Source organism: Bos javanicus, chromosome 29, assembly GCF_032452875.1.
Source record: "Bos javanicus breed banteng chromosome 29, ARS-OSU_banteng_1.0, whole genome shotgun sequence".
NCBI lineage: Eukaryota > Metazoa > Chordata > Mammalia > Artiodactyla > Bovidae > Bos > Bos javanicus.
The window spans coordinates 20,424,604-20,447,751 of record NC_083896.1 but is presented as its reverse complement, the minus strand read 5'-3'; the positions used below and the strand labels follow the sequence as shown (position 1 = coordinate 20,447,751).

Genomic DNA, 23,148 nt, shown 5'->3' with positions numbered 1-23,148 from the left:
AGCAAAGTATTTGTCACATACTTCTCAGAAACTGTTACTTTTCTTTATATGGGATATAATGTTTTGAGTTCCAACTCTATTTGAAAGAACATGTCCATTTTTTTCAGGCATTTAAAAAACATTTCAATTGAAACATGTGGCTCACAAGCATTCTTATATAGTGGTTTGTGCAGTTTTAGAAACTTCTAAAAAGGAGATGCTACCTGCCGTGAGACGCAGCACTCTCTGGTTTTAGTTTGAATACCACTGCAGGTGTTTTTACTTTTGGTTTATACTTAATTGCACATTGAAGACATTAACACATGTTTTCATCTGCCTGGCAGCAGTGGTATATTTTATTTAAATCCAGAAAATAATGTGATAAGCATATTTACATAATTTATTATGTTTGACAAACCTAAGTGTTCCCAGATTTTGACTTTCACCATGAAAATTCATTGAGACCTCATCAACCTACCTTGTAATTAAGTACACTGATGTACAGCCTCTTTTTCAATTGTCAAAATAATTCTATTCCTGTCTCATAATTACAGAACCCTCCTCCTACTTGGTTCCTGCCTATTTTCTGAGCCTCATTCCCGAAGTGTTCTCTATCCTACATGAAATAAATTCATGCTTTGCCTGATTGAACCATTATTGGTTTCTGTTCCTTGCAAACAAAAATTCAAATTTCATTTGAAAGTACTATGTAAAATGGACATGCATAGTAATTTTAGAATTTTTACATTTCCTATGGCAAAATGAATAGAGGTAGGCTAGATTTATGTATGTTGTATGTATGTTGAATGCATGTCGGATTTGAGCTAGCATGTGTGTGTATGCTTAGTTGCTTCAGTCATATCTGACTGTTTGCAACTGTATAGATTATAGCCCCCCAGGCTCCTCTGTCCATGGGATTCTCCAAGCAAGGATACTGAAGTAGGTTGCCATGCTCTCCTCCAGGAGATCTTAACTCAGGGATCGAACCCAGGTCTCTTATGTCTCCTGCTTTGGCAGGTGGGTCCTTTACCACTAGAACCACCAGGGAAGCCCAAGCTACCATGCAAGCTGCAGTGAAAATGTGATGCTTTACGTTTGAGGCAAAACTCAAAACTAGATTAACAGATCTACCTATTACATTTTGTTATTATCATATTTGAGTTTGAGTTTTATCATATAGACAAGAGGAGATATTGAGTGACATTTTAGGTAGTTTTTCAAGAAACTAGGTTCCCAAGAAGGTTGTTGGGACATTTGTTTTAAGCAACTCCAAATTTGTGCAGATTTGTCCATCTGGGAGACTTTCCTTTAGTAGGTAGTAAGTAGGGTCTGTATTTCATTTAGTGAAGCCAAAATAGATGGATATGTTCTGTGCCCACATCCTGATCCAAGCATGAGCATTAGATATAAGCTTGGATGTTTGGATTTGGTGTAGGGGAGGCTACCACTCTGAATCCTAAGATATTGACAAAATTATAGTTATGTAGATAGGGTGGACAAAAAGATTTAAGTACAACATTAAGTGAACAGAGAAGCTGGAGCTAGAAGCATATAGCTGAAGAACCCAGGATTATATATACTAGCTTTAGATAAGTGTGAAGGGAAATAGAGGGGCCATCAGCATCACCAGAATTCAGTATATCTCTGTCCAAACTCATGTGTTCTTTTTTCTATGTTATATTCAGTCTCAGCTGAGTTGTGATGTAGTGATGACCCTCAGTACATTTTCATAAGTAATTGAAAATAAAATTTTATATTTGAGTCTCATCAGCAGCTTTTATGTTACTTTACCAAATGTGGATGAAGCCTCTGATTGGCTGAGTTCGAATCTCATCCTTTCCCTTGATAGAGTGGGTAAAGTTAGTATCACACAGCCACTTAGAATTAGCATGGAAAAATGATTCTCACAAGAAAAATCAGGATCTAGTTATTAGAAAAAGGATAGTATAAGCTTGATAGGCAGGGAAAACAGACACCTAAACATTTTATGATTCTTTTAATCTACTTTTTCTTATGTCCCAGCAAATCATACTCATAGTTGTATCCTAGCATTTGGGGCATAATTACATGTGTAAGTTGTTATTTTAGGCCTTCTGAAAGCATCATCCAATTTGATAGGGATGAGATCCATCGTTTAGAGGGTAGATAAAATGCTACATGTCTGATTACACAATTGTAAAGAGTATGTTCTTAATGCCTGAATGATTTGTTGTTGTTCAGTTGCTCATTCATGTCCACCTCTTTGAGATCCCATGGACTGCAGCATACCAGGCTCCTCTGTCCTCCACTATCTACCAGAGATTGCTCAAACTCATGTCCAATGAGTCAGTGATGCTTTCTAACCATCTCATCCTCTGCTGCCCCCTTCTCTTTTTGCCTTCCATCTTTCCCAGAATCAGGGTTTCTTCCAATGAGTCGGCTCTTCACATCAGGTGGCCAAAGTATTAGAGCATCAGCATCAGTCCTTCCAGTGAATATTTAGGATTGATTTCCTTTAGGTTTGACTAGTTTGATCTCCTTGCTGTCCAAGGGACTCTCAGGATTCTTCTTCAGCACCAAAATTCAAAAGCACCAATTCTTTGGTGCTCAGCATTCTTTATGGTTCAACTCTCACATCTGTACATGACTACTGGAAATAGCAAGTCTTAATTCTTTCTGAGATTAAAGAGGTGTGATCACCAGCACTGAATGAAAAGGTTAAATCAGCGAATTTTCTGGGAGTCAGTGTTCCCTCTCCAGTGCTCTGTGCCATCTGTGTTTCTGAAAAATATGTCATTTAAGAAAAATCTCAGTACGGGTCTTGCAAGTCTTACTTTTATCCCACAATTGGCCCCATTATGGGTGATTATAATTGATTATCCTCAGTTCTGGATGTATTTCAAAATAGTTAAATAGTCTAGTTCTTAAGCTCTGGAAATGATATTTATCTTAATGGAAACATATTGTTTGCATGGATGCCCAGAATTATCAACTGCCAGAGCAGCCTGTGGATACACAGCATAATCATTGCTCATTTTGGGGATGGCCACAGGGTATCCATGTGGGACAGCCTTCCTTGTGCTAATATAGTTGCATTGTCCAAGTCTATCACACACGTTTGAAAAGAAATATTCACTGCTGTATCACTTTAGAATTAAACATAATGAACAAATGAAAGAAAAAAAATCAAAAGAAAGGAAGGAAGGAAGAAAGGAAAAAGAAGAAAGGGGGTAAAATCTTTAAGTGAAGATGTAAATTTTAAATAGTATGGTAAATTTTAAAGTATTAAATTTTAAGTAGAAATATATTATTAGCTTTATTATCTTTCTAAATTTACTCATGTATGGATATTAACACACAAGGCCTTTAGATGTCCTTCACTCAGCTTGTCTCAATTTTATTTATTTAATATTCCTGTTTTTTAGATATTTTAACTTTTTATTTTGAAATAATTGTTCCCAGTTTTATTGGAAATTAATTGACACATATCACTGTATAAATTCAAGGAGTACATCATGATGGTTTACTTTATGTATATTGTGAAATGATTATCACAATAGGTTCAGCAAGCATCCATCTTCTCATACAGATATAGTAAAAAGAAAAGAACGATCAAAGGGACAACATTTTCCTTGTGATCAGCCCTCTTTGGATTTTCTCTCTTAACATTTTTTTCTGTATGTCATCCGTCAGAGTTAGCTGCAGGTATCATGCTGCACTTTACATTCCTAGTACTATAATATTTATCTGATAATTTCAGATTTCTGCCTCTTGACCATCTTTCTCTAATTCCTCCTCCTTCTCCCCTCCACTTCTGGTAACCATAAGTTTGATCTCTTTTTCTGTGAGTTTGGTTGGTCGGTCTTAAGTTTCTCTATCTGACTTACCTCATTTCACATTTTGCCCATGTTTTCACAAATGACAAGCATTTCTTCTTTTTAACCACACACACACACATATACACACATACACTCACACATATACCACAACTTCTCTGTCCGTTCATCCATCAGTGGGCACTTAGGTTGTTTGCAGGCCCAGAATTATAAATAATCCTGCTGTGAAGGTGGGGGTACCGATACTTTTCCAAGTTAGTTTTTCCTTTGGTGGAAGTAGACTTGTTGGATCATATGGTAGTTCTGTGTTTAATTTTTCGAGGATCCTCTGTACTGTTTTTCATAGTGGCTGTAGCAGTTTACAGTCATACCAGCAGCGCCAAGGTTCCCTTTTCTTTGCATTTCTGCCAGCATTTGTTATCTCTTGTCTTTTGATGATGGCCATTCCAACAAGCATGAAACAATACTCTATTGTTTCAATCTGCTTTTCCCTAACGACTATTGATGTTAAGGATAATCTCATATACCTGTTGGCTTTTTGTATATCTTCTTGGAGAAGTGTCAATTTATGTCCTTTGTCCAGTTTTTCAAATTAGACTATTTGGTTGTTTGCTGTTGCATTGTACGAGTTCTTTACATATTTTGAATATTAACTCATCAGATACATTATTTGTACCCTTTTTTTTTTTTTTTTTTTTGCCATTTCATAGGTTTTATTTTTACTTTGTTGATGGTTTCTTTTGCTGTACAGAAGTTATTTAGTTTGAGGCCGTCCCATTTGTTATTGCTGCTTGTGCTAAAGCAGGTTAGAAATATCAGATCCAAAAAGACATTACAAACATCGAGTAGCCAATTAATATAGAATGTTCTCATGTACCTTTCCCCAAAACCTCTAATATAACAACCTACAGTGATACTATAATTATTGAACCAGAAAATTAACATTGAATTTTACCAGTGTTTCCACTAAAGACCTCTAGCCTTAGAATGATGAAAATCTAATTGAACAACAAATCTCTAGAGATACTGAAGATATATACCTAATATTTAAAAACTGAGAGAAATCAAAAAAGAAAAATAGACAATTTAATAAAAAAATTTAACATCCCCTGTGTCAAAAATATCATAAATAGACATGTACCGTAGGAAAACAAGGGTAATTTTTAACCTACAAACTGAGCAATACTGTGGAGTTAAAATATAAGTATGTGTCTCTTTACTGTAGTTTCTGAGCTTTTAGATACAGGAATACCATACATTAAAGACTTTAAAAACCTTAATCTGGGGGGAGGAGCTAAGATGGCAGAGGAGTAGGACGGGGAGAACACTTTCTCCCCCACAAATTCATCAAAAGAACATTTAAATGCTGAGTAAATTCCACAAAACAACTTCTGAAAGCCGGCAGAGGACATCAGGCACCCAGAAAAGCAACCCAAGTCTTCGAAAGGAGGTAGGGAAAGATATAAAAGACAAAAAAAGGGACAAAAGAGGGAGGGACGGAGTTCCGTCCTGGGAAGGGAGTCTTAAGAAGAGAGAAGTTTCCAAACACCAGGAAACCTTCTCACTGCCGAATCTGTGCCGAGCCTTGGAAGCACAGAGGGCAGCATAACAGGGAGGAAAAATAAATAATTAAAACCCGCACATTGTGAGCCCTATGGTAACTCCCCCAGCGGAGAAGCAGCGCAGATGCCTGCATACGCCATTAGCAAGCGGGGGCTGGGCAGGGAGGCGCAGCGCGGGCTGCATCGCAAGAATCTGGCCTGAATACCCCGAGCACTATCTGAGCGAAATAATTTGGGCTAGCAAACCAGACTGTGGGATATCTACCACGCAAAAAGCCAGCCCTAACCTATGACACCGCCAGGCCAGCGCATGGAATAAAGGACTGAACAGAGATAGCCGGCAGCAGACAATCCCCCTCCGGTGATAGGCAGCCAGAGCCGGAAGGGGACAATCGCAGCCCCAGAGAGACATTATCTATAAAACTGTAAGCAGGCTTCTTTGCTAACTAAAACTTCTTGGGGGTCTGGACGGTCAACATCTGCCTGAGAAGGTGTGCCGGTGCACAACTAGATAACCGAGCGGCGGGGAGGCGATAAGTTGCAGCAATCGCGCGCGCGCAAAACACCTCATCACCTGAGCTGCTCGGATCTGGGAAGGGCACAAAAAGCAGGCCCAACTGAGAGTCTGCACCTCTGAGGACTACCCGAGTGCCTGAACCTGAGAGGCTTGGACCTGGAAAGTACAGGCAGCCCAGGGCGGGCCGCGGATGGTTCGCGGTAGAGCAACCTAGAGCCTGAGCAGCGTGGGCAGAGAGGCTACACGTGCCGTGAACTGGGGGCAAACCCAGTGTGGCTGAGGCACTGCGAGCAAACGCCAGTGTTATTTGTTTGCAGCATCCCTCCCTACCTCCCCTCAGTGCGACTGAACAAAGAGAAGAAATACAGCTCCACTCACCAGAACACCGACACAAGCTTCCCTAACCAAGAAACCTTGACAAGCCACCTGTACAAACCCACACAGAGCGAGGAAATGCCACAATAAAGATAACTCCACAAACTGCCAGAATATAGAAAGGACACCCCAAACTCAGTGATTTAAACAAGATGAAGAGACAGAGGAATACCCAGCAGATAAAGGAACAGGTTAAAAGCCCACCAAACCAAACAAAAGAGGAAGAGATAGGGAATCTACCTGATAAAGAATTCCGAATAATGATAGTGAAATTGATCCAAAATCTTGAAATAAAAATGGAATCACAGATAAATAGCTTGGAGACAAAGATTGAGAAGATGCAAGAAAGGTTTAACAAGGACCTAGAAGAAATAAAAGAGAGTCAATATAAAATGAATAATGCAATAAATGAAATTAAAAACACTCTGGAGGCAACAAATAGTAGAATAACAGAGGCAGAAGATAGGATTAGTGAATTAGAAGATAGAATGGTAGAAATAAATGAATCAGAGAGGATAAAAGAAAAACGAATTAAAAGAAATGAGGACAATCTCAGAGACCTCCAGGACAATATTAAATGCTACAACATTCAAATCATAGGGATCCCAGAAGAAGAACACAAAAAGAAAGACCATGAGAAAATATTTGAGGAGATAATAGTTGAAAACTTCCCTAAAATGGGGAAGGAAATAATCACCCAAGTCCAAGAAACCCAGAGAGTCCCAAACAGGGTAAACCCAAGGCGAAACACCCCAAGACACATATTAATCAAATTAACAAAGATCAAATACAAAGAACAAAAATTAAAAGCAGCAAGGGAAAAACAACAAATAACACACAAGGGAATTCCCATTAGGATAACAGCTGAGCTTTCAATAGAAACTCTTGAAGCCAGGAGGGAATAGCAAGACATACTTAAAGTGATGAAAGAAAATAACCTACAGCCCAGATTATTGTACCCAGCAAGGATCTCATTCAAATATGAAGGAGAAATCAAAAGCTTCTCAGACAAGCAAAAGCTGAGAGAATTCAGCACCACCAAACCAGCTCTCCAACAAATATTAAAGGATATTCTCTAGACAGGAAACACAAAAACAGTGTATAAATTCGAACCCAAAACAATAAAGTAAATGGCAACGGGATCATACTTATAAGTAATTACCTTAAATGTAAATGGGTTGAATGCCCCAACCAAAAGACAAAGACTGGCTGAATGGATACAAAAACAAGACCCCTACATATGTTGTCTACAAGAGACCCACCTCAAAACAGGGGACACATACAGACTGAAAGTGAAAGGCTGGAAAAAGATTTTCCATGCAAATAGGGACCAAAAGAAAGCAGGAGTAGCAATACTCATATCAGATAAAATAGACTTTAAAACAAAGGCTGTGAAAAGAGACAAAGATGGTCACTACCTAATGATCAAAGGATCAATCCAAGAAGAAGATATAACAATTATAAATATATATGCACCCAACACGGGAGTGCCGCAATATGTAAGACAAATGCTAACAAGTATGAAAGGAGAAATTAACAATAACACAATAATAGTGGGAGACTTTAATACCCCACTCACACCTATGGATAGATCAACTAAACAGAAAATTAACAAGGAAACACAAACGTTAAATGATATAATAGACCAGTTAGACCTAATTGATATCTATAGGACATTTCATCCCAAAACAGTGAATTTCACCTTTTTCTCAAGCGCACATGGAACCTTCTCCAGGATAGATCACATCCTGGGCCATAAATCTAGCCTTGGTAAATTCAAAAAAATACAAATCATTCCAAGCATCTTTTCTGACCACAATGCAGTAAGATTAGATCTAAATTACAGGAGAAAAACTATTAAAAATTCCAACATATGGAGCATGAAAACACCCTGCTGAATAACCAACAAATCACAGAAGAAATCAAAAAAGAAATCAAAATTTGCATAGAAATGAATGAAACTGAAAACACAACAACCCAAAACCTGTGGGACACTTTAAAAGCAGTCCTAAGGGGAAAGTTCATAGCAATACAGGCATACCTAAAGAAACAAGAAAAAAGTCAAATAAATAACCTAACCCTACACCTAAAGCAACTAGAAAAGGAAGAAATGAAGAACCCCAGGGTTAGTAGAAAGAAAGAAATCTTAAAAATTAGGGCAGAAATAAATGCAAAAGAAACAAAAGAGACCATAGCAAAAATCAAGAAAGCCAAAAGCTGGTTCTTTGAAAGGATAAATAAAATTGACAAACCATTAGCCAGACTCATCAAGAAACAAAGGGAGAAAAATCAAATCAACAAAATTAGAAATGAAAATGGAGAGATCACAACAGACAACACAGAAATACAAAGGATCATAAGAGACTACTATTAACAATTATATGCCAATAAAATGGACAACGTGGAAGAAATGGACAAATTCTTAGAAAAGTACAACTTTCCAAAACTCGACCAGGAAGAAATAGAAAATCTTAACAGACCCATCACAAGCACGGAAATTGAAACTGCAATCAAAAATCTTCCAGCAAACAAAAGCCCAGGTCCAGACGGCTTCACAGCTGAATTCTACCAAAAATTTAGAGAAGAGCTAACACCTATCCTGCTCAAACTCTTGCAGAAAATTGCAGAGGAAGGTAAGCTTCCAAACTCATTCTATGAGGCCACCATCACCCTAATACCAAAACCTGACAAAGATCCCACAGAAAAAGAAAACTACAGGCCAATATCACTGATGAACATAGATGCAAAAGTCCTTAACAAAATTCTAGCAATCAGAATCCAACAACACATTAAAAAGATCGTACGCCATGCCCAAGTGGGCTTTATCCCAGGGATGCAAGGATTCTTCAATATCCACAAATCAATCAATGTTATACACCACATTAACAAATTGAAAAACAAAAACCATATGATTATCTCAATAGATGCAGAGAAAGCCTTTGACAAAATTCAACATCCATTTATGATAAGAACTCTCCAGAAAGCAGGAATAGAAGGAACATACCTCAACATAATAAAAGCTATATATGACAAACCCACAGCAAACATTATCCTCAATGGTGAAAAATTGAAAGCATTTCCTCTAAAGTCAGGAACAAGACAAGGGTGCCCACTTTCACCATTACTATTCAACATAGTTTTGGAAGTTCTGGCCACAGCAATCAGAGCAGAAAAAGAAATAAAAGGAATCCAAATTGGAAAAGAAGAAGTAAAACTCTCACTGTTTGCAGATGACATGATCCTTTACATAGAAAACCCTAAAGACTCCACCAGAAAATTACTAGAACTAATCAATGATTATAGTAAAGTTGCAGGATATAAAATCAACACACAGAAATCCCTTGCATTCCTATACACTAATAATGAGAAAACAGAAAGAGAAATTAAGGAAACAATTCCATTCACCATTGCAACGGAAAGAATAAAATACTTAGGAATATATCTACCTAAAGAAACTAAAGACTTATATATAGAAAACTATAAAACACTGGTGAAAGAAATCAAAGAGGACACTAATAGATGGAGAAATATACCATGTTCATGGATTGGAAGAATCAATATAGTGAAAATGAGTATACTACCCAAAGCAATTTATAGATTCAATGCAATCCCTATCAAGCTACCAACGGTATTCTTCACAGAGCTAGAACAAATAATTTCACAATTTGTATGGAAATACAAAAAAACCTCGAATAGCCAAAGCTATCTTGAGAAAGAAGAATGGAACTGGAGGAATCAACCTACCTGACTTCAGGCTCTATTACAAAGCCACAGTTATCAAGACAGTATGGTACTGGCACAAAGACAGAAATATTGATCAATGGAACAAAATAGAAAGCCCAGAGATAAATCCATGCACATATGGACACCTTATCTTTGACAAAGGAGGCAAGAATATACAATGGATTAAAGACAATCTCTTTAACAAGTGGTGCTGGGAAAACTGGTCAACCACTTGTAAAAGAATGAAACTAGAACACTTTCTAACACCTTACACAAAAATAAACTCAAAATGGATTAAAGATCTAAACGTAAGACCAGAAACTATAAAACTCCTAGAGGAGAATATAGGCAAAACACTCTCCGACATACATCACAGCAGGATCCTCTATGACCCACCTCCCAGAATATTGGAAATAAAAGCAAAAATAAACAAATGGGACCTAATTAAACTTAAAAGCTTCTGCACAACAAAGGAAAGTATTAGCAAGGTGAAAAGGCAGCCTTCAGAATGGGAGAAAATAATAGCAAATGAAGCAACGGACAAACAACTAATCTCAAAAATATACAAGCAACTCCTACAGCTCAACTCCAGAAAAATAAATGACCCAATCAAAAAATGGGCCAAGGAACTAAATAGACATTTCTCCAAAGAAGACATACAGATGGCTAACAAACACATGAAAAGATGCTCAACATCACTCATTATCAGAGAAATGCAAATCAAAACCACTATGAGGTACCATTTCACGCCAGTCAGAATGGCTGCGATCCAAGTCTACAAGCAATAAATGCTTGAGAGGGTGTGGAGAAAAGGGAACCCTCTTACACTGTTGGTGGGAATGCAAACTAGTACAGCCACTATGGAGAACAGTGTGGAGATTCCTTAAAAAACTGGAAATAGAACTGCCTTATGATCCAGCAATCCCACTGCTGGGCATACACACTGAGGAAACCAGAAGGGAAAGAGACACGTGTACCCCAATGTTCATCGCAGCACTGTTTATAATAGCCAGGACATGGAAGCAACCTAGATGTCCATCAGCAGATGAATGGATAAGAAAGCGCTGGTACATATACACAATGGAGTATGACTCAGCCATTAAAAAGAATACATTTGAATCAGTTCTAATGAGGTGGATGAAACTGGAGCTATTATACAGAGTGAAGTAAGCCAGAAAGAAAAACACCAATACAGTATACTAACGCATATATATGGAATTTAGAAAGATGGTAACAATAACCCTGTGTACGAGACAGCAAAAGAGACACCGATGTATAGATCAGTCTTATGGACTCTGTGGGAGAGGGAGAGGGTGGGGATATTTGGGAGAATAGCATTGAAACATGTATAATATCATGTATGAAACGAGTTGCCAGTCCAGGTTCGATGCACGGTACTGGATGCTTGGGGCTGGTGCACTGGGACGACCTAGAGGGAGGGTAGGGGAGGGAGGAGGGAGGAGGGTTCAGGATGGGGAATGCGGGTATACTTGTGGCGGATTCATTTCTATATTTGGCAAAACTAATACAATACTGTAAAGTTTAAAAATAAAATAAAATTAAAAAAAAATAAAAAAAAAAACCTTAATCTGTGTTTTGCTGTATGATGAGTACAGATATTTGCAAAAAAAAAAAAAAAAAAAAACCCATTACTAAATGAATCAAGATAATTCCTCACTTGTATAAAAAAATTCATGGTATTTAAATTTGAAATAAGTTTTTTAGAGTTTCAACTCATACTTGAAGAGGAAAAGTTAGACAAAGGATTCTTTCCAACTGAGGGAGCTATAACCACTCTGCATGACAGGAAAATAAAATAGGAAACTATGTTCATAATCAGGTGGGAATTGTGTGTGAAGAAGTCTTAAATTTGATGTATTCGTTCATTGAGTTATTCATTCACACTGCATAAATTTAGTTCAATTTCCTTATGATGCTCATCAAATTGACTCTCTTTAGAGTAGTTATGTATGAGATATACTTTCCATTACATTGTTTGCTACTGTAGAAACAGTATAAAGTCTAAATCCTGTGAGTTTTTACAGAGTTTTCTGCTCTCTTTTATCCTTCCTGTCTAAAAGAAGAGAAGGTACTCAGTTATGGGACAAAGAAAAGCCCGAGTGTCACGAGGGAGATGTAGCTGACACATTCTAAGGGTTTAGATTCAGATGGCTAACACTGTGCCTCCATTTCTGAAGTAACAAACATTTGTCTATGACTCTAGGTCAAGTCCAGCAGACAGAGTACTCTTATGAGGCCTGGAAGAAGAAATGGTTTCTGAGCATCAAAATGCCCTTTGCATGCAATGCACAGGTGTCAGAAACAGGAGAACTCTAAAACCATATTGTTTAAAGGAAATTTAGACCCTAGTGCATCCGTGACTCTATTAAACTAGACTCCAAGTTGATGCGCATCCAGCTGATGGTAGAAGTAAATGCTTGCTGTTTAGAGGGAGCTTTCAGAAACTAGTATCAACTACAAATTTGAAACCAAAATTATTTTAGAAAACAGCATAGATAACAATAAACAGATTTCAATGTAAGACCAAAGAAAGTTCCATATTTTCTAATAACTGTGTTAATGCCAATACATCAAATCCATCAATTTTTGTTGAATAAAAAAACAATCTTTTATAGTACAGATTCTACTCAATTTATGAAAATCAGCTACATCTCATATCATGAAGGACTTATCTGTGAACAAACCAGAAGCACTGCTGACATAATTTAAATAAATTGTTAATATTTTATAACTTCTTAAAAATAAAAGTATGTTTCTTTTCTCAGAATAAAAGCTTGAAACACAAACTGTTGTTTGGAAACAAGCTATGTGGCCTACATGCAGAAGAGGTGAGTATGTTTTCCTTTCTTAAAGCTTCAAGTGAATAGAAACAGTATTAGTGCCAGGTGTTTTTTTTAACCCAACACATCTGGTGACTCTGTTCCCTTAAAAATAACTGCAAACATTGGAATAAGAAAATAAAAACACATTTCAAACTTTTAGGTATTTTGGATGTTTTAACATTTCATCACCAAATAGAAAAAATGTTAGGCCACTGAAGTGTTACTTTCCTAAATGATATTCTGGATTCCTTCTTTAACTGGATTATTAAGAGTTCCTTACTAGCAAACACCTGCAAGTCCATGAAGTTTTCACTTCTGGTACCCTCTATGTGGTGATAGAGAATCCTCCTGCCAGTGCATGAGAGGCAGGTTCAATCCCTGGATCTAAAAGATCCCCTGGAGAAGGGAATGACAACCCACTCCATTGTTCTTGCCTGGAGAATGCCACGGACAGTGGAACCTGGCAGCCTACTGTCCATGGGGTGACAAAGAGTGGACATGACTTAGGACTAAACAACAACATCAACAATGTGATGTCTGTACCTGTTGGAGACTAGAGTGGCAAAATGAGGATTCTAGGACTGAACATAAAATGAAAGAAACAAATAAATTCACTGGTTCTATTAGATGGACAAAAATACTGTCTCATACAATATTGCCCCCTAAGTGGGGGAAAACGTCATTCTGTTTAATTCAGCTTTAATTACAATCCATTTTTTCTTTTCCTGATCTTCCAAATGAAATCTGTAATGTAGAAACATAGCTCACAGTCAGTAATCCTTAGTGACAGTAAAGAGAGAGTAGAAATAGTGTCATAGTAGAGTGATACTTCAAGGAGAGGAGACTGCACTTAATGTGTTAAGTTGGAGCCTCAAAGGAGCATACAAAAAGACTAGTTGTGCAAAAAAAATAAAATAATAATGAAAAGCCTATGAATGATAAGGCCCAGGCATGTTAGTCTTCAGTGAAAACCAAATACTTGTGAAAGGAAGGGGGAAAGAGACAGGTTTAGGTAGAAGAAAAACAGTCTAACACAAGTTTATCCCTTTCCCCATAGCAGATTAGAAGCAAGGCACAGAGCTGGTGAACAACTTCTACCGTCTCCTAAATATGGAGCCACCTCTTAATTCCAAAAGCTGTTTCCTGATATTATCACCTTCTAGCAGAAGGAACAGGAAATATTACCTTGTGACTCATAAACATTGATCTTTAGGAGTCTATCTAGAAAGTAATGGCACGTATGTCCTTGTATCCTATTTGCCAGAACTAGGTCACAAGCCTAGCTAACTTGTAGGAACCTGGAAAAGGCCATGAGGTTGGTGTTCATGTGCTAACTTGTAGGAACCTGGAAAAGGCCATTAGGTTGGTGTTCGTGTGCCCATGCAGAATTTGGGATTTTTTAATTAGAGAAGGTGAGAATACTCCTTGGTGGACATGTATAAGTCACTATTGAGAGTCTAGCATGCAATATGATTATCCACTTATAATGTCTTTACAATAATATTATATATGAAATGAATAGAGCTGTTAAATACATTGAAATTGAAAGGTTGATCCTCCATAAATGAGAAATAAAACTGAATGGCATATAGATATGAGCCTGTGTATTTTATTTTCTCCACTGTATTTTTCTATTTGGATATCAATAGACTCCCATATTGTTTATATTTGCTAAGTTTCTAGACATATGGCATACCAAGTGTGCAGTTTTTGAATATTACCTTTAAGAGGGTAAGCAAGTGGAGCTGTTTTGAATAAGGACCATCTGAATTGAAGCTATATTCTGTGACAATTTACATGTTCCCAGAGTTCACACAGCACCCAGGTACATGTAAAAGAGGTGGTCCTAGGAGAAGGCGTGTGTGGTGTTTAGAAACAAACAGAAGAATGAAAACCAACAATGACGACCTGGGTCTACCTATAGTTTTTAGCCCCTTAGTTCAAGAAAGACTCATATATTGTCTTCATCTTAGCTTCTTAGAGGACGTATTATTTCTGTATTCTTATTTACGAATTCCTAGAGGTTTCATTTTCTTAATTCAGCAGATCAATTCAGTTGGCTCCTGAAAGGAATGTCTGTGAAAAATTGTTTCTAATATTTGAACCTTTCAAGGGTGTGCCATTTACAACATTTTCAAGATTCTACTCTAATGATGCTCCCACCATTAAATGATGAGTTAGTAATTATAACACCATCATAACACAGTCCCCCATTTTGCCAGCTAAAATACTTTGCATGGTTGGAAACACTCTGAATATAAAAGTAAACTGAATAACAGTTGCAGTTTGATAACTGAGAGACTCATAAGCATTCAGTGAATGCTTAGAAAAGCACAATATTTCAAAAATATCAGTGGGATTTACTTATTAAAGATGATTTTCATATCAGCACTGTTTACTAGGATATAGTAATTCCATGAGGATCATGTAATTTACTAGGCACTATAACCAGCTACTTTTATTTTTTGGTTTTTCAATAGGCTTTATTTTTTAGAGACGTTTTAGGTTCATAGCATAATTGAGCAGAAAGTTCAGAGTTCCCATATACTCCTGCCCCCACACATAACCTCCACCATTATCAACATCCTCCACCAAAATGGTAAATCTTTTAGAATCAATGAAACTACACTGATGCGTGATTATCATCCAGAGTCCCTGGTTTAGTTTAGGGTTCATTCTTGGTGGTGTACATTCTATAGATTTTGACAAATATATGACATATATCCACCCTTACAGTATCATATAGAAAAGTTTCACTGACTTCATCTGTGGTTTAAGAAGCCCTTCCGGTAATTCTTATGTACATTAAAATTTAACAACCATTTCATTACTAAATTTTAAACCTAAGTTGAAAAACATAGTCAAGAAATGAAGACTGTATTAAATCCTGCATCTAAACTGAAAGTGTACTGGATTTATCCTATTCTCTTATTTTATTGAAGTATAATTGATTTTTATTAGTTTCAGGTGTATAACAGGCATTCAGCATTTTATATTTTATTTAATAATGGCTATGTTTGCTTGTGCTATACAATATATCCTTGATACTTAATTTATTTTATACATGATAGCATGTATATCTTAATCCTATATACCTGCCTTGCCCCTCCGCATCACCCCTTCCCTGTTGGGAACCGCTGGTTTGTCCTCTATACCTGTGAGTCTGTTTTTTGTTTTTTTAGATTTATTTTGTTTTATGTTTTTTTGGTTCCACATATAACAGGTAACATAGAGTATTTGTCTTTCTCTGTCTGACTTTCATTATATATATTTATACCAATATCCTTTTTATCCATTCATCTTTGATGGACACTTAGGTTGCTTCCATATCTTGGCTATTGAAGCAATGCTGCTATGAACATTTAGGAAGATGTATCTTTTTGAATTAGTGTTCTTACTCATTTGAGTAACTCCCATACTGTTTTCTGTAGTGAGGCAGTGGCAACCCACTCCAGTACTCTTGCCTGGAAAATCCCATGGACGGAGGAGCCTGGTGGGCTACAGTCCATGGGGTTGCTAGGAGTCGGACACGACTGAGCGACTTCACTTTCACTTTTCATTTTCATGCATTGGAGAAGGAAATGGAAACCCACTCCAGTGTTCTTGCCTGGTGAATCCCAGGGACAGGGGAGCCTGGTGGGCTGCCGTCTATGGGGTCACACAGAGTCAGACACGACTGAAGCGACTTAGCAGTAGCAGCAGCAGCACCAACTTAAAGCACCAGCAACAGTATACTTGGGTTCTTTTTTCTCCATATCCTTAACAACATTTGTTACTTGTAGACTTTTTGATGATAGCCATTCTGACAGATGTGAGGTGGTATCTGTTTATGGTTTTGATTTGCATGTTCTTGATAATTAGCAACGTTAAGCATCGTTTCACATCTTATAGTTTCATGGATGGTTTCTTTTGCTGTGCAAAACTTCTTCAGTTTAATTAGGTGCCACTTGTTTATTTTTACTTTTGTTTCTTTTCTTTTGGAGACAGATCCAAAAAACATTGCAATGAATTATGTCCTGCGTATTTTCCTCCAAAAGTTTTACAGTATTTGATCTTACATTTAGGTCTTTAATTCTTCTTGGTTTAGTTTTGTATATGGTGTTACAGAATGTTCAACTTAATATTTCACATGTAGCTGTTTTGGTGAGCTAAAACAAAAATTGAATTTTATTGAGGTATAGTTTTCATAGAATTAATCCCATTTATCTATATACTTTGAGGGTTTGACCAATATTCAAGTTAAGGGCTTCCTTCATAGCTCAATGGTAGAGAACCTGCCTGCAATACAATGAGTTCAGTCCCTGAGTTGGGAAGATCCCCTGGAGAAGGAAATAGCAACCCACTCCAGTGCTCTTGCCTGGAGATCCCATGGACAGAGGAGTCTGGTGGGCTGCCATCTGTGGGGTTGCACAGAGTCGGATATGACTGAAGTGACTTAGCAGCAGCAGCCAGTATTCTTGCCTGGGAAATCCCTTGGGCAGAGAAGCCTGGCGGGCTACAGTCCATGGGGTCATAAAAGAGTCAGACAAGACTTAGTGACTAAACAGCAAAAACAACTAAACCTCCCACTTGATATTTTATAATCTCTACCATCAACCCCCCCAGCCCATGTCAACTAGTAACCTGATTTACAACCTAGTCTTTTGTCTTTTCTAGGATATCATATATATGGTAATTTACAAAATAAAGCTTTTTTTGTGAATACATAGTATAAGACCTTAGAAATCCACCCATATTGTTACATATTTCAGATTTTATTTAAAACATCAGATCAGATCAGTCGCTCAGTCGTGTCCGACTCTTTGTGACCCCATGAATCGCATCACACCAGGCCTCCCTGTCCATCACCAACTCCCGGAGTTCACTCAGACTCACGTCCATTGAGTCAGTAATGCCATCCAGCCATCTTATCCTCTGTTGTCCCCTTCTCCTCTTGCCCCCAATCCCTCCCAGCATCAGAGTCTTTTCCAATGAGTCAACTCTTCGCATGAGGTGGTCAAAGTACTGGAGTTTCAGCTTTATCATCATTTCTTCCAAAGAAATCCCAGGGCTGATCTCCTTCAGAATGGACTGGTTGGATCTCCTTGCAGTCCAAGGGACTCTCAAGAGTCTTCTCCAACACCACAGTTCAAAAGCATCAATTCTTTGGCGCTCAGCCTTCTTCACAGTCCAACTCTCACATCCATACATGACCACAGGAAAAACCATAGCCTTGACTAGATGAACCTTTGTTGGCAAAGTAATGTCTCTGCTTTTGAATATGCTGTCTAGGTTGGTCATAACTTTCCTTCCAAGGAGCAAGCATCTTTTAATTTCATGGCTGCAGTCACCATCTGCAGTGATTTTGGAGCCCAGAAAAATAAAGTCTGACACTGTTTCCAATGTTTCCCCATCTATTTCCCATGAAGTGATGGGACCGGATGCCATGATCTTCGTTTTCTGAATGTTGAGCTTTAAGCCAACTTTTTCACTCTCCTCTTTCACTTTCATCAAGAGGCTTTTGAGTTCCTCTTCACTTTCTGCCATAAGGGTGGTGTCATCTGCATATCTGAAGTTATTGATATTTCTCCGGGCAATCTTGATTCCACCTTGTGTTTCTTCCAGTCCAGCGTTTCTCATAATGTACTCTGCATATAAGTTAAATAAGCAGGGTGACAATATACAGCCTTGATATACTCCTTTTCCTACTTGGAACCAGTCTATTGTTCCATGTCCAGTTCTAACTGTTGCTTCCTGAACCTGCATACAAATTTCTAAAGAGGCAGATCAGGTGGTCTGGTATTCCCATCTCTTTCAGAATTTTCCACAGTTTATTGTGATCCACACAGTCAAAGGCTTTGGCATAGTCAATAAAGCAGAAATAGATGTTTTTCTGGAACTCTCTTGCTTTTTCCATGATCCAGTAGATGTTGGCAATTTGATCTCTGGTTCCTCTGCCTTTTCTAAAACCAGCTTGAACATCAGGAAGTTCATGGTTCACATATTGCTGAAGCCTGGCTTGGAGAATTTTAAGCATTATTTTACTAGCGTGTGAGATGAGTACAATCGTGAGGTAGTTGGAGCATTTTTTGGCATTGCCCTTTTTTGGGATTGGAATGAAAACTGACCTTTTTTTTTAAATTTTATTTTATTTAACTTTACAATATTGTATTGGTTTTGCCATGTATCAAAGTGAATCTGCCACAGGTATACATGTGTTCCTTTTCCAGTCCTGTGGCCACTGCTGAGTTTTCCAAATTTGCTGGCATATTGAGTGCAGCACTTTCACAGCATCATCTTTCAGGATTTGGAATAGCTCAACTGGAATTCCATCACCTCCACTAGCTTTGTTCGTAGTGATGCTTTCTAAGGCCCACTTGACTTCACATTCCATGATGTCTGGCTCTAGGTCAGTGATCACACCATCATGATTATCTGGGTCGTGAAGATCTTTTTTGTACAGTTCTTCTGAGTATTCTTGCCATCTCTTCTTAATATCTTCTGCTTCTGTTAGGTCCTTACCATTTCTGTCCTTTATCGAGCCCATCTTTGCATGAAATGTTCCTTTGGTATCTCTGATTGTCTCAAAGAGATCTCTAGTCTTTCCCATTCTGTTGTTTTCCTCTATTTCTTTGCATTGATCGCTGAAGAAGGCTTTCTTATCTCTTCTTGCTATTCTTTAAATATTTAAAATATTTAAATTTAAAACATGGCTCACTCTTTTTTAGCATTCCATTTCATGTACGTATGATAATTTGTTTACTGTTCACCACTTAAGGGACATGTGGGTTATTTCCAGCTTTTGACTCTTATGGATAAAAGTACTAAGCATTTATGTATGTATTATCATTTCTCTTGCTTGAATACCTACAAAGAATTTCTGTCTAATTTATTTTATAAGAAACTATCAACCAGTTTCCCCAAATGACTATAGCATTTTGCATTCCCACTAACCTATTTTTCAAATATCATTTCATGTAACTGTGATAATCTATTTCCATGTATTCTTTTTAATCCTGCTGAAGAATCAGAACCTATAATCTTAGATGGATAAAGACAAATAATTGAGGTCCTAATGTTAGAATGTTTGAAATTGGGACGGCTCTGGAAAAATAGGAATGCTTAATCGGCCATCTGTGGCTCACCAGAATGTCTTCCAAACAGTAGACAAACATGTCTGCTGGGAGATATGTCTTTCTTACAAACACTTTTTTGTTTGTAATAGTCCTCATAAAAAGCATTATCCTAATAAACACTGTTTATTATCTTAACAAACACTGTTCACCTTAACTTCTTAGCATTCTAGCTACTTCCCTCACCTCTTGAAACACTTGCTTGCTACCTCCCCTTTATATTCAATATACAACCAAATATAAACTTGACTGTCAACTGAAACTCATGTTTATTTAATCTTTAACAATTTATAAAATTAAAAATAAGCAGTGAAACTGAGCAATATATATCTGCAGGTATATGTATAGATATACCTCATTTCAATTCAGTCGCTCAGTCATGTATGACTCTTTGTGACCCCATGGATTGCAGCATGCCAAGCTTCCCTGTCCATCACCAACTTCCAGAGCTTGCTTAAACTCATGTCCCTTGAGTCAGTGATAACATCCAACCATCTCATCCTCTGTCATCCCTTTTTCCTCCTACCTTAAATCTTTCCCAGCATCAGGGTCTTTTCCAGTGAGTCAGTGCTTCCCATCAGGTGGACAGAGTATTGGAGCTTCAGCTTCAGCATCAGTCCTTCCAATGAATATTCAAGACTGATTTCCTTTAGGACTGACTGGCTTGATCTCCTTGCAGTCCAGGGGAATCTCAAGAGTCTTCTCCAACACCACAGTTGAAAAGCATCAATTCTTCAGCGCTCAGCTTTCCTTATAGTCCAACTCTCACATCCATACATGACTACTGGAAAAACATTAGTTTTGACTAGAGGGACCTTTATTGGCAAAGTAATGTCTCTGCTTTTTAATATGCTGTCTAGTTTGGTTATAACTTTTCCTCCAAGGAGCAAGTGTCTTTTAACTTCATGGCTGCAATCATAATCTGCAGTGATTTTGGAGCCTCAAAAATAAAGTCAGCCACTGTTTCCCTATCTATTTGCTATGAAGTGATGGAGCCAGATGCCATGATCTTAGTTTTCTGAGTGTTGAGTTTTAAGCCAACTTTTTCACTCTCCTCTTTCACTTTCATCAAGAGTCTCTTTAGTTCCTCTTCGCTTTCTGCCATAAGGTTGGTGTCATCTGTGTATCTGAGGTTATTGATATTTCTCCATGCAATCTTGCTTCCAGCTTGTGCTTCATCCAGCCTGGCATTTTGCATGATGTACTCTGCATATAAGTTAAATAAGCAGAGTGACAATAGATAGCCTTGACGTACTCCTTCCCAATTTGGAATCAGTCCATTGTTTCATGTTCAGTTGTAACTGTTACTTCTTGACCTGCACACAGATTTCTCAGGGGACAGGTCAGGTGGTCTGGTATTCCCATCTCTTGAAGACTTTTCCAGTTTGTTGTGATCCACACAGTCAAAGGCTTTGGTGTAGTCAGTAGAGCAGAAGTAGATATTTTTCTGGAATTTTCTTGCTTTCTTGATGATCTAACGGATGTTGGCAATTTGAATTCTGATTCCTCTGCCTTTTCTAAATCCAGCTTAACCATCTGGAAATTTATGTATCATGTTATGTTGAAGCCTGGCTTGGAGAATTTTGAGCATTGCTTTGATACTGTGTGAGATGAGTGCAATTGTATGGTAGTTTGAACAATCTTTTGCATTGCCTTTCTTTGGGATTGGAATGAAAACTGATGTTTTCCAGTCCTGTGGCCACTGCTGAATTTTCCAAATTTGCAGGCATTACTGAGTGCAGCACTTTTACAGCATCATCTTTCAGGATTTGAAATAGCTCAACTGGAATTCCATCACCTTCACTAGCTTTTTCATAGTGATGCTTCCCTAAGGCTCACTTGACTTCACATTCCAGGATGTCTGGCTCTATGTGGGTGATCACACCATCATAGTTACCTGGGTTATGAAGACCTTTTTTGTATAGTTCTTCTGTGTATTCTTTCCATCTCTTCTTAATATCTTCTACTTCTGTTAGGTCTATACCATTTCTGTCCCTTATTGTGCCCATCTTTGCATGAAGTGTTCCCTTGGTATCTCTAATTTTCCTGAAGAGATCGCTAGTTTTTCCCCTTCTATTATTTTCCTCTATTTCTTTGCATTGATCCCTGAGGAAGGCTTTCTTATCTGTCCTTGCTTTTCTTTGGAATTCTGCGTTCAAATAAGTTTATCTTTCCTTTTCTCCTTTGCTTTTTGCTTCTCTCCTTTTCACAGCTATTGTAAGGCCTCCTCAGACAACCATTTTGCCTTTTGCATTTCTTTTTCTTGGGGATGGTCTTTATCTCTGCCTCCTGTACAATGTCACATACCTCCGTCCATAGTTCTTCAGGCACTCTGTCTATCAGATCTAAACCCTTGAATCTATTTTCCCAGTTTTACTATATAATCATAAGGGGTTTGATTTAGATCATACCTGAATGGTCTAGTGGTTTTCCCTACTTTCTTCAATTTAAGTCTGAATTTGCCAATAAGGAGTTTATGATCTGAGCCACAGTCAGCTCCTCGTCTTGTTTTTGCTGACTGTGTAGTGCTTCCATCTTTGACTGCAAAGAATATAATCAGTCTGATATCAGTATTGACCATCTGTGATGTCCATGTGTAGAGTCTTCTCTTGTGTTTTTGGAAGAGGATGTTTGTTATGACCAGTGTGTTTTCTTGGCAAAACTGTTTGCCTTTGCCCTGCTTCATTTTGTAATCCAAGGCCAAATTTGCCTGTTACTCCAGGTGTTTCTTGACTTCCAGTCCCCTATAATGAAAAGGATATCTTTTGCGTGTTAGTTCTAGAAGGTCTTGTAGGTCTTCATAGTACTGTTCAACTTCAGCTTCTTCAGCGTTACTGATTGGGGCATAGACTTGTATTACTGTATTATTGAATGGTTTGCCTTAGAAACCAACAGAGATTTCTGTCATTTTTGAGATTGCATCCAAGAACTGCATTTTGGACTCTCTTGTTGACTATGAAAGCTACTCCATTTCTTCCAAGGGATTCTTGCCCACAGTATTAGATATAATGGTCATCTGAGTTAAATTCACCTATTCCTATCCATTTTAGTTCACTGTTTCCGAAAACATTGATGTTCATTCTTGCCATCTCCTGTTTGACCACTTCCAATTTACCTTGATTCATGGACCTAACATTCCAGGTTTCTATGTATTATTGTTCTTAAAGCATCAGATTTTTTACTTCCACCACCAGTCACATCAACAACTAGGTGGTTGTTTTT

General features: G+C 37.8%; 1 protein-coding gene across 2 annotated transcripts in view; it reads left to right on the top strand.

Annotated features, from left to right (window-relative positions):
- LUZP2 (leucine zipper protein 2) overlaps window positions 1-23,148 on the top strand; it is a 518,912-nt gene that overhangs the window by 381,427 nt on the left and 114,337 nt on the right. For both annotated transcript variants that reach the window (XM_061406186.1, XM_061406187.1), the window contains exon 6: window positions 12,758-12,820. In XM_061406186.1, the coding sequence (XP_061262170.1) occupies window positions 12,758-12,820 (63 nt within the window). The remainder of the gene's footprint in view (window positions 1-12,757; window positions 12,821-23,148) is intronic.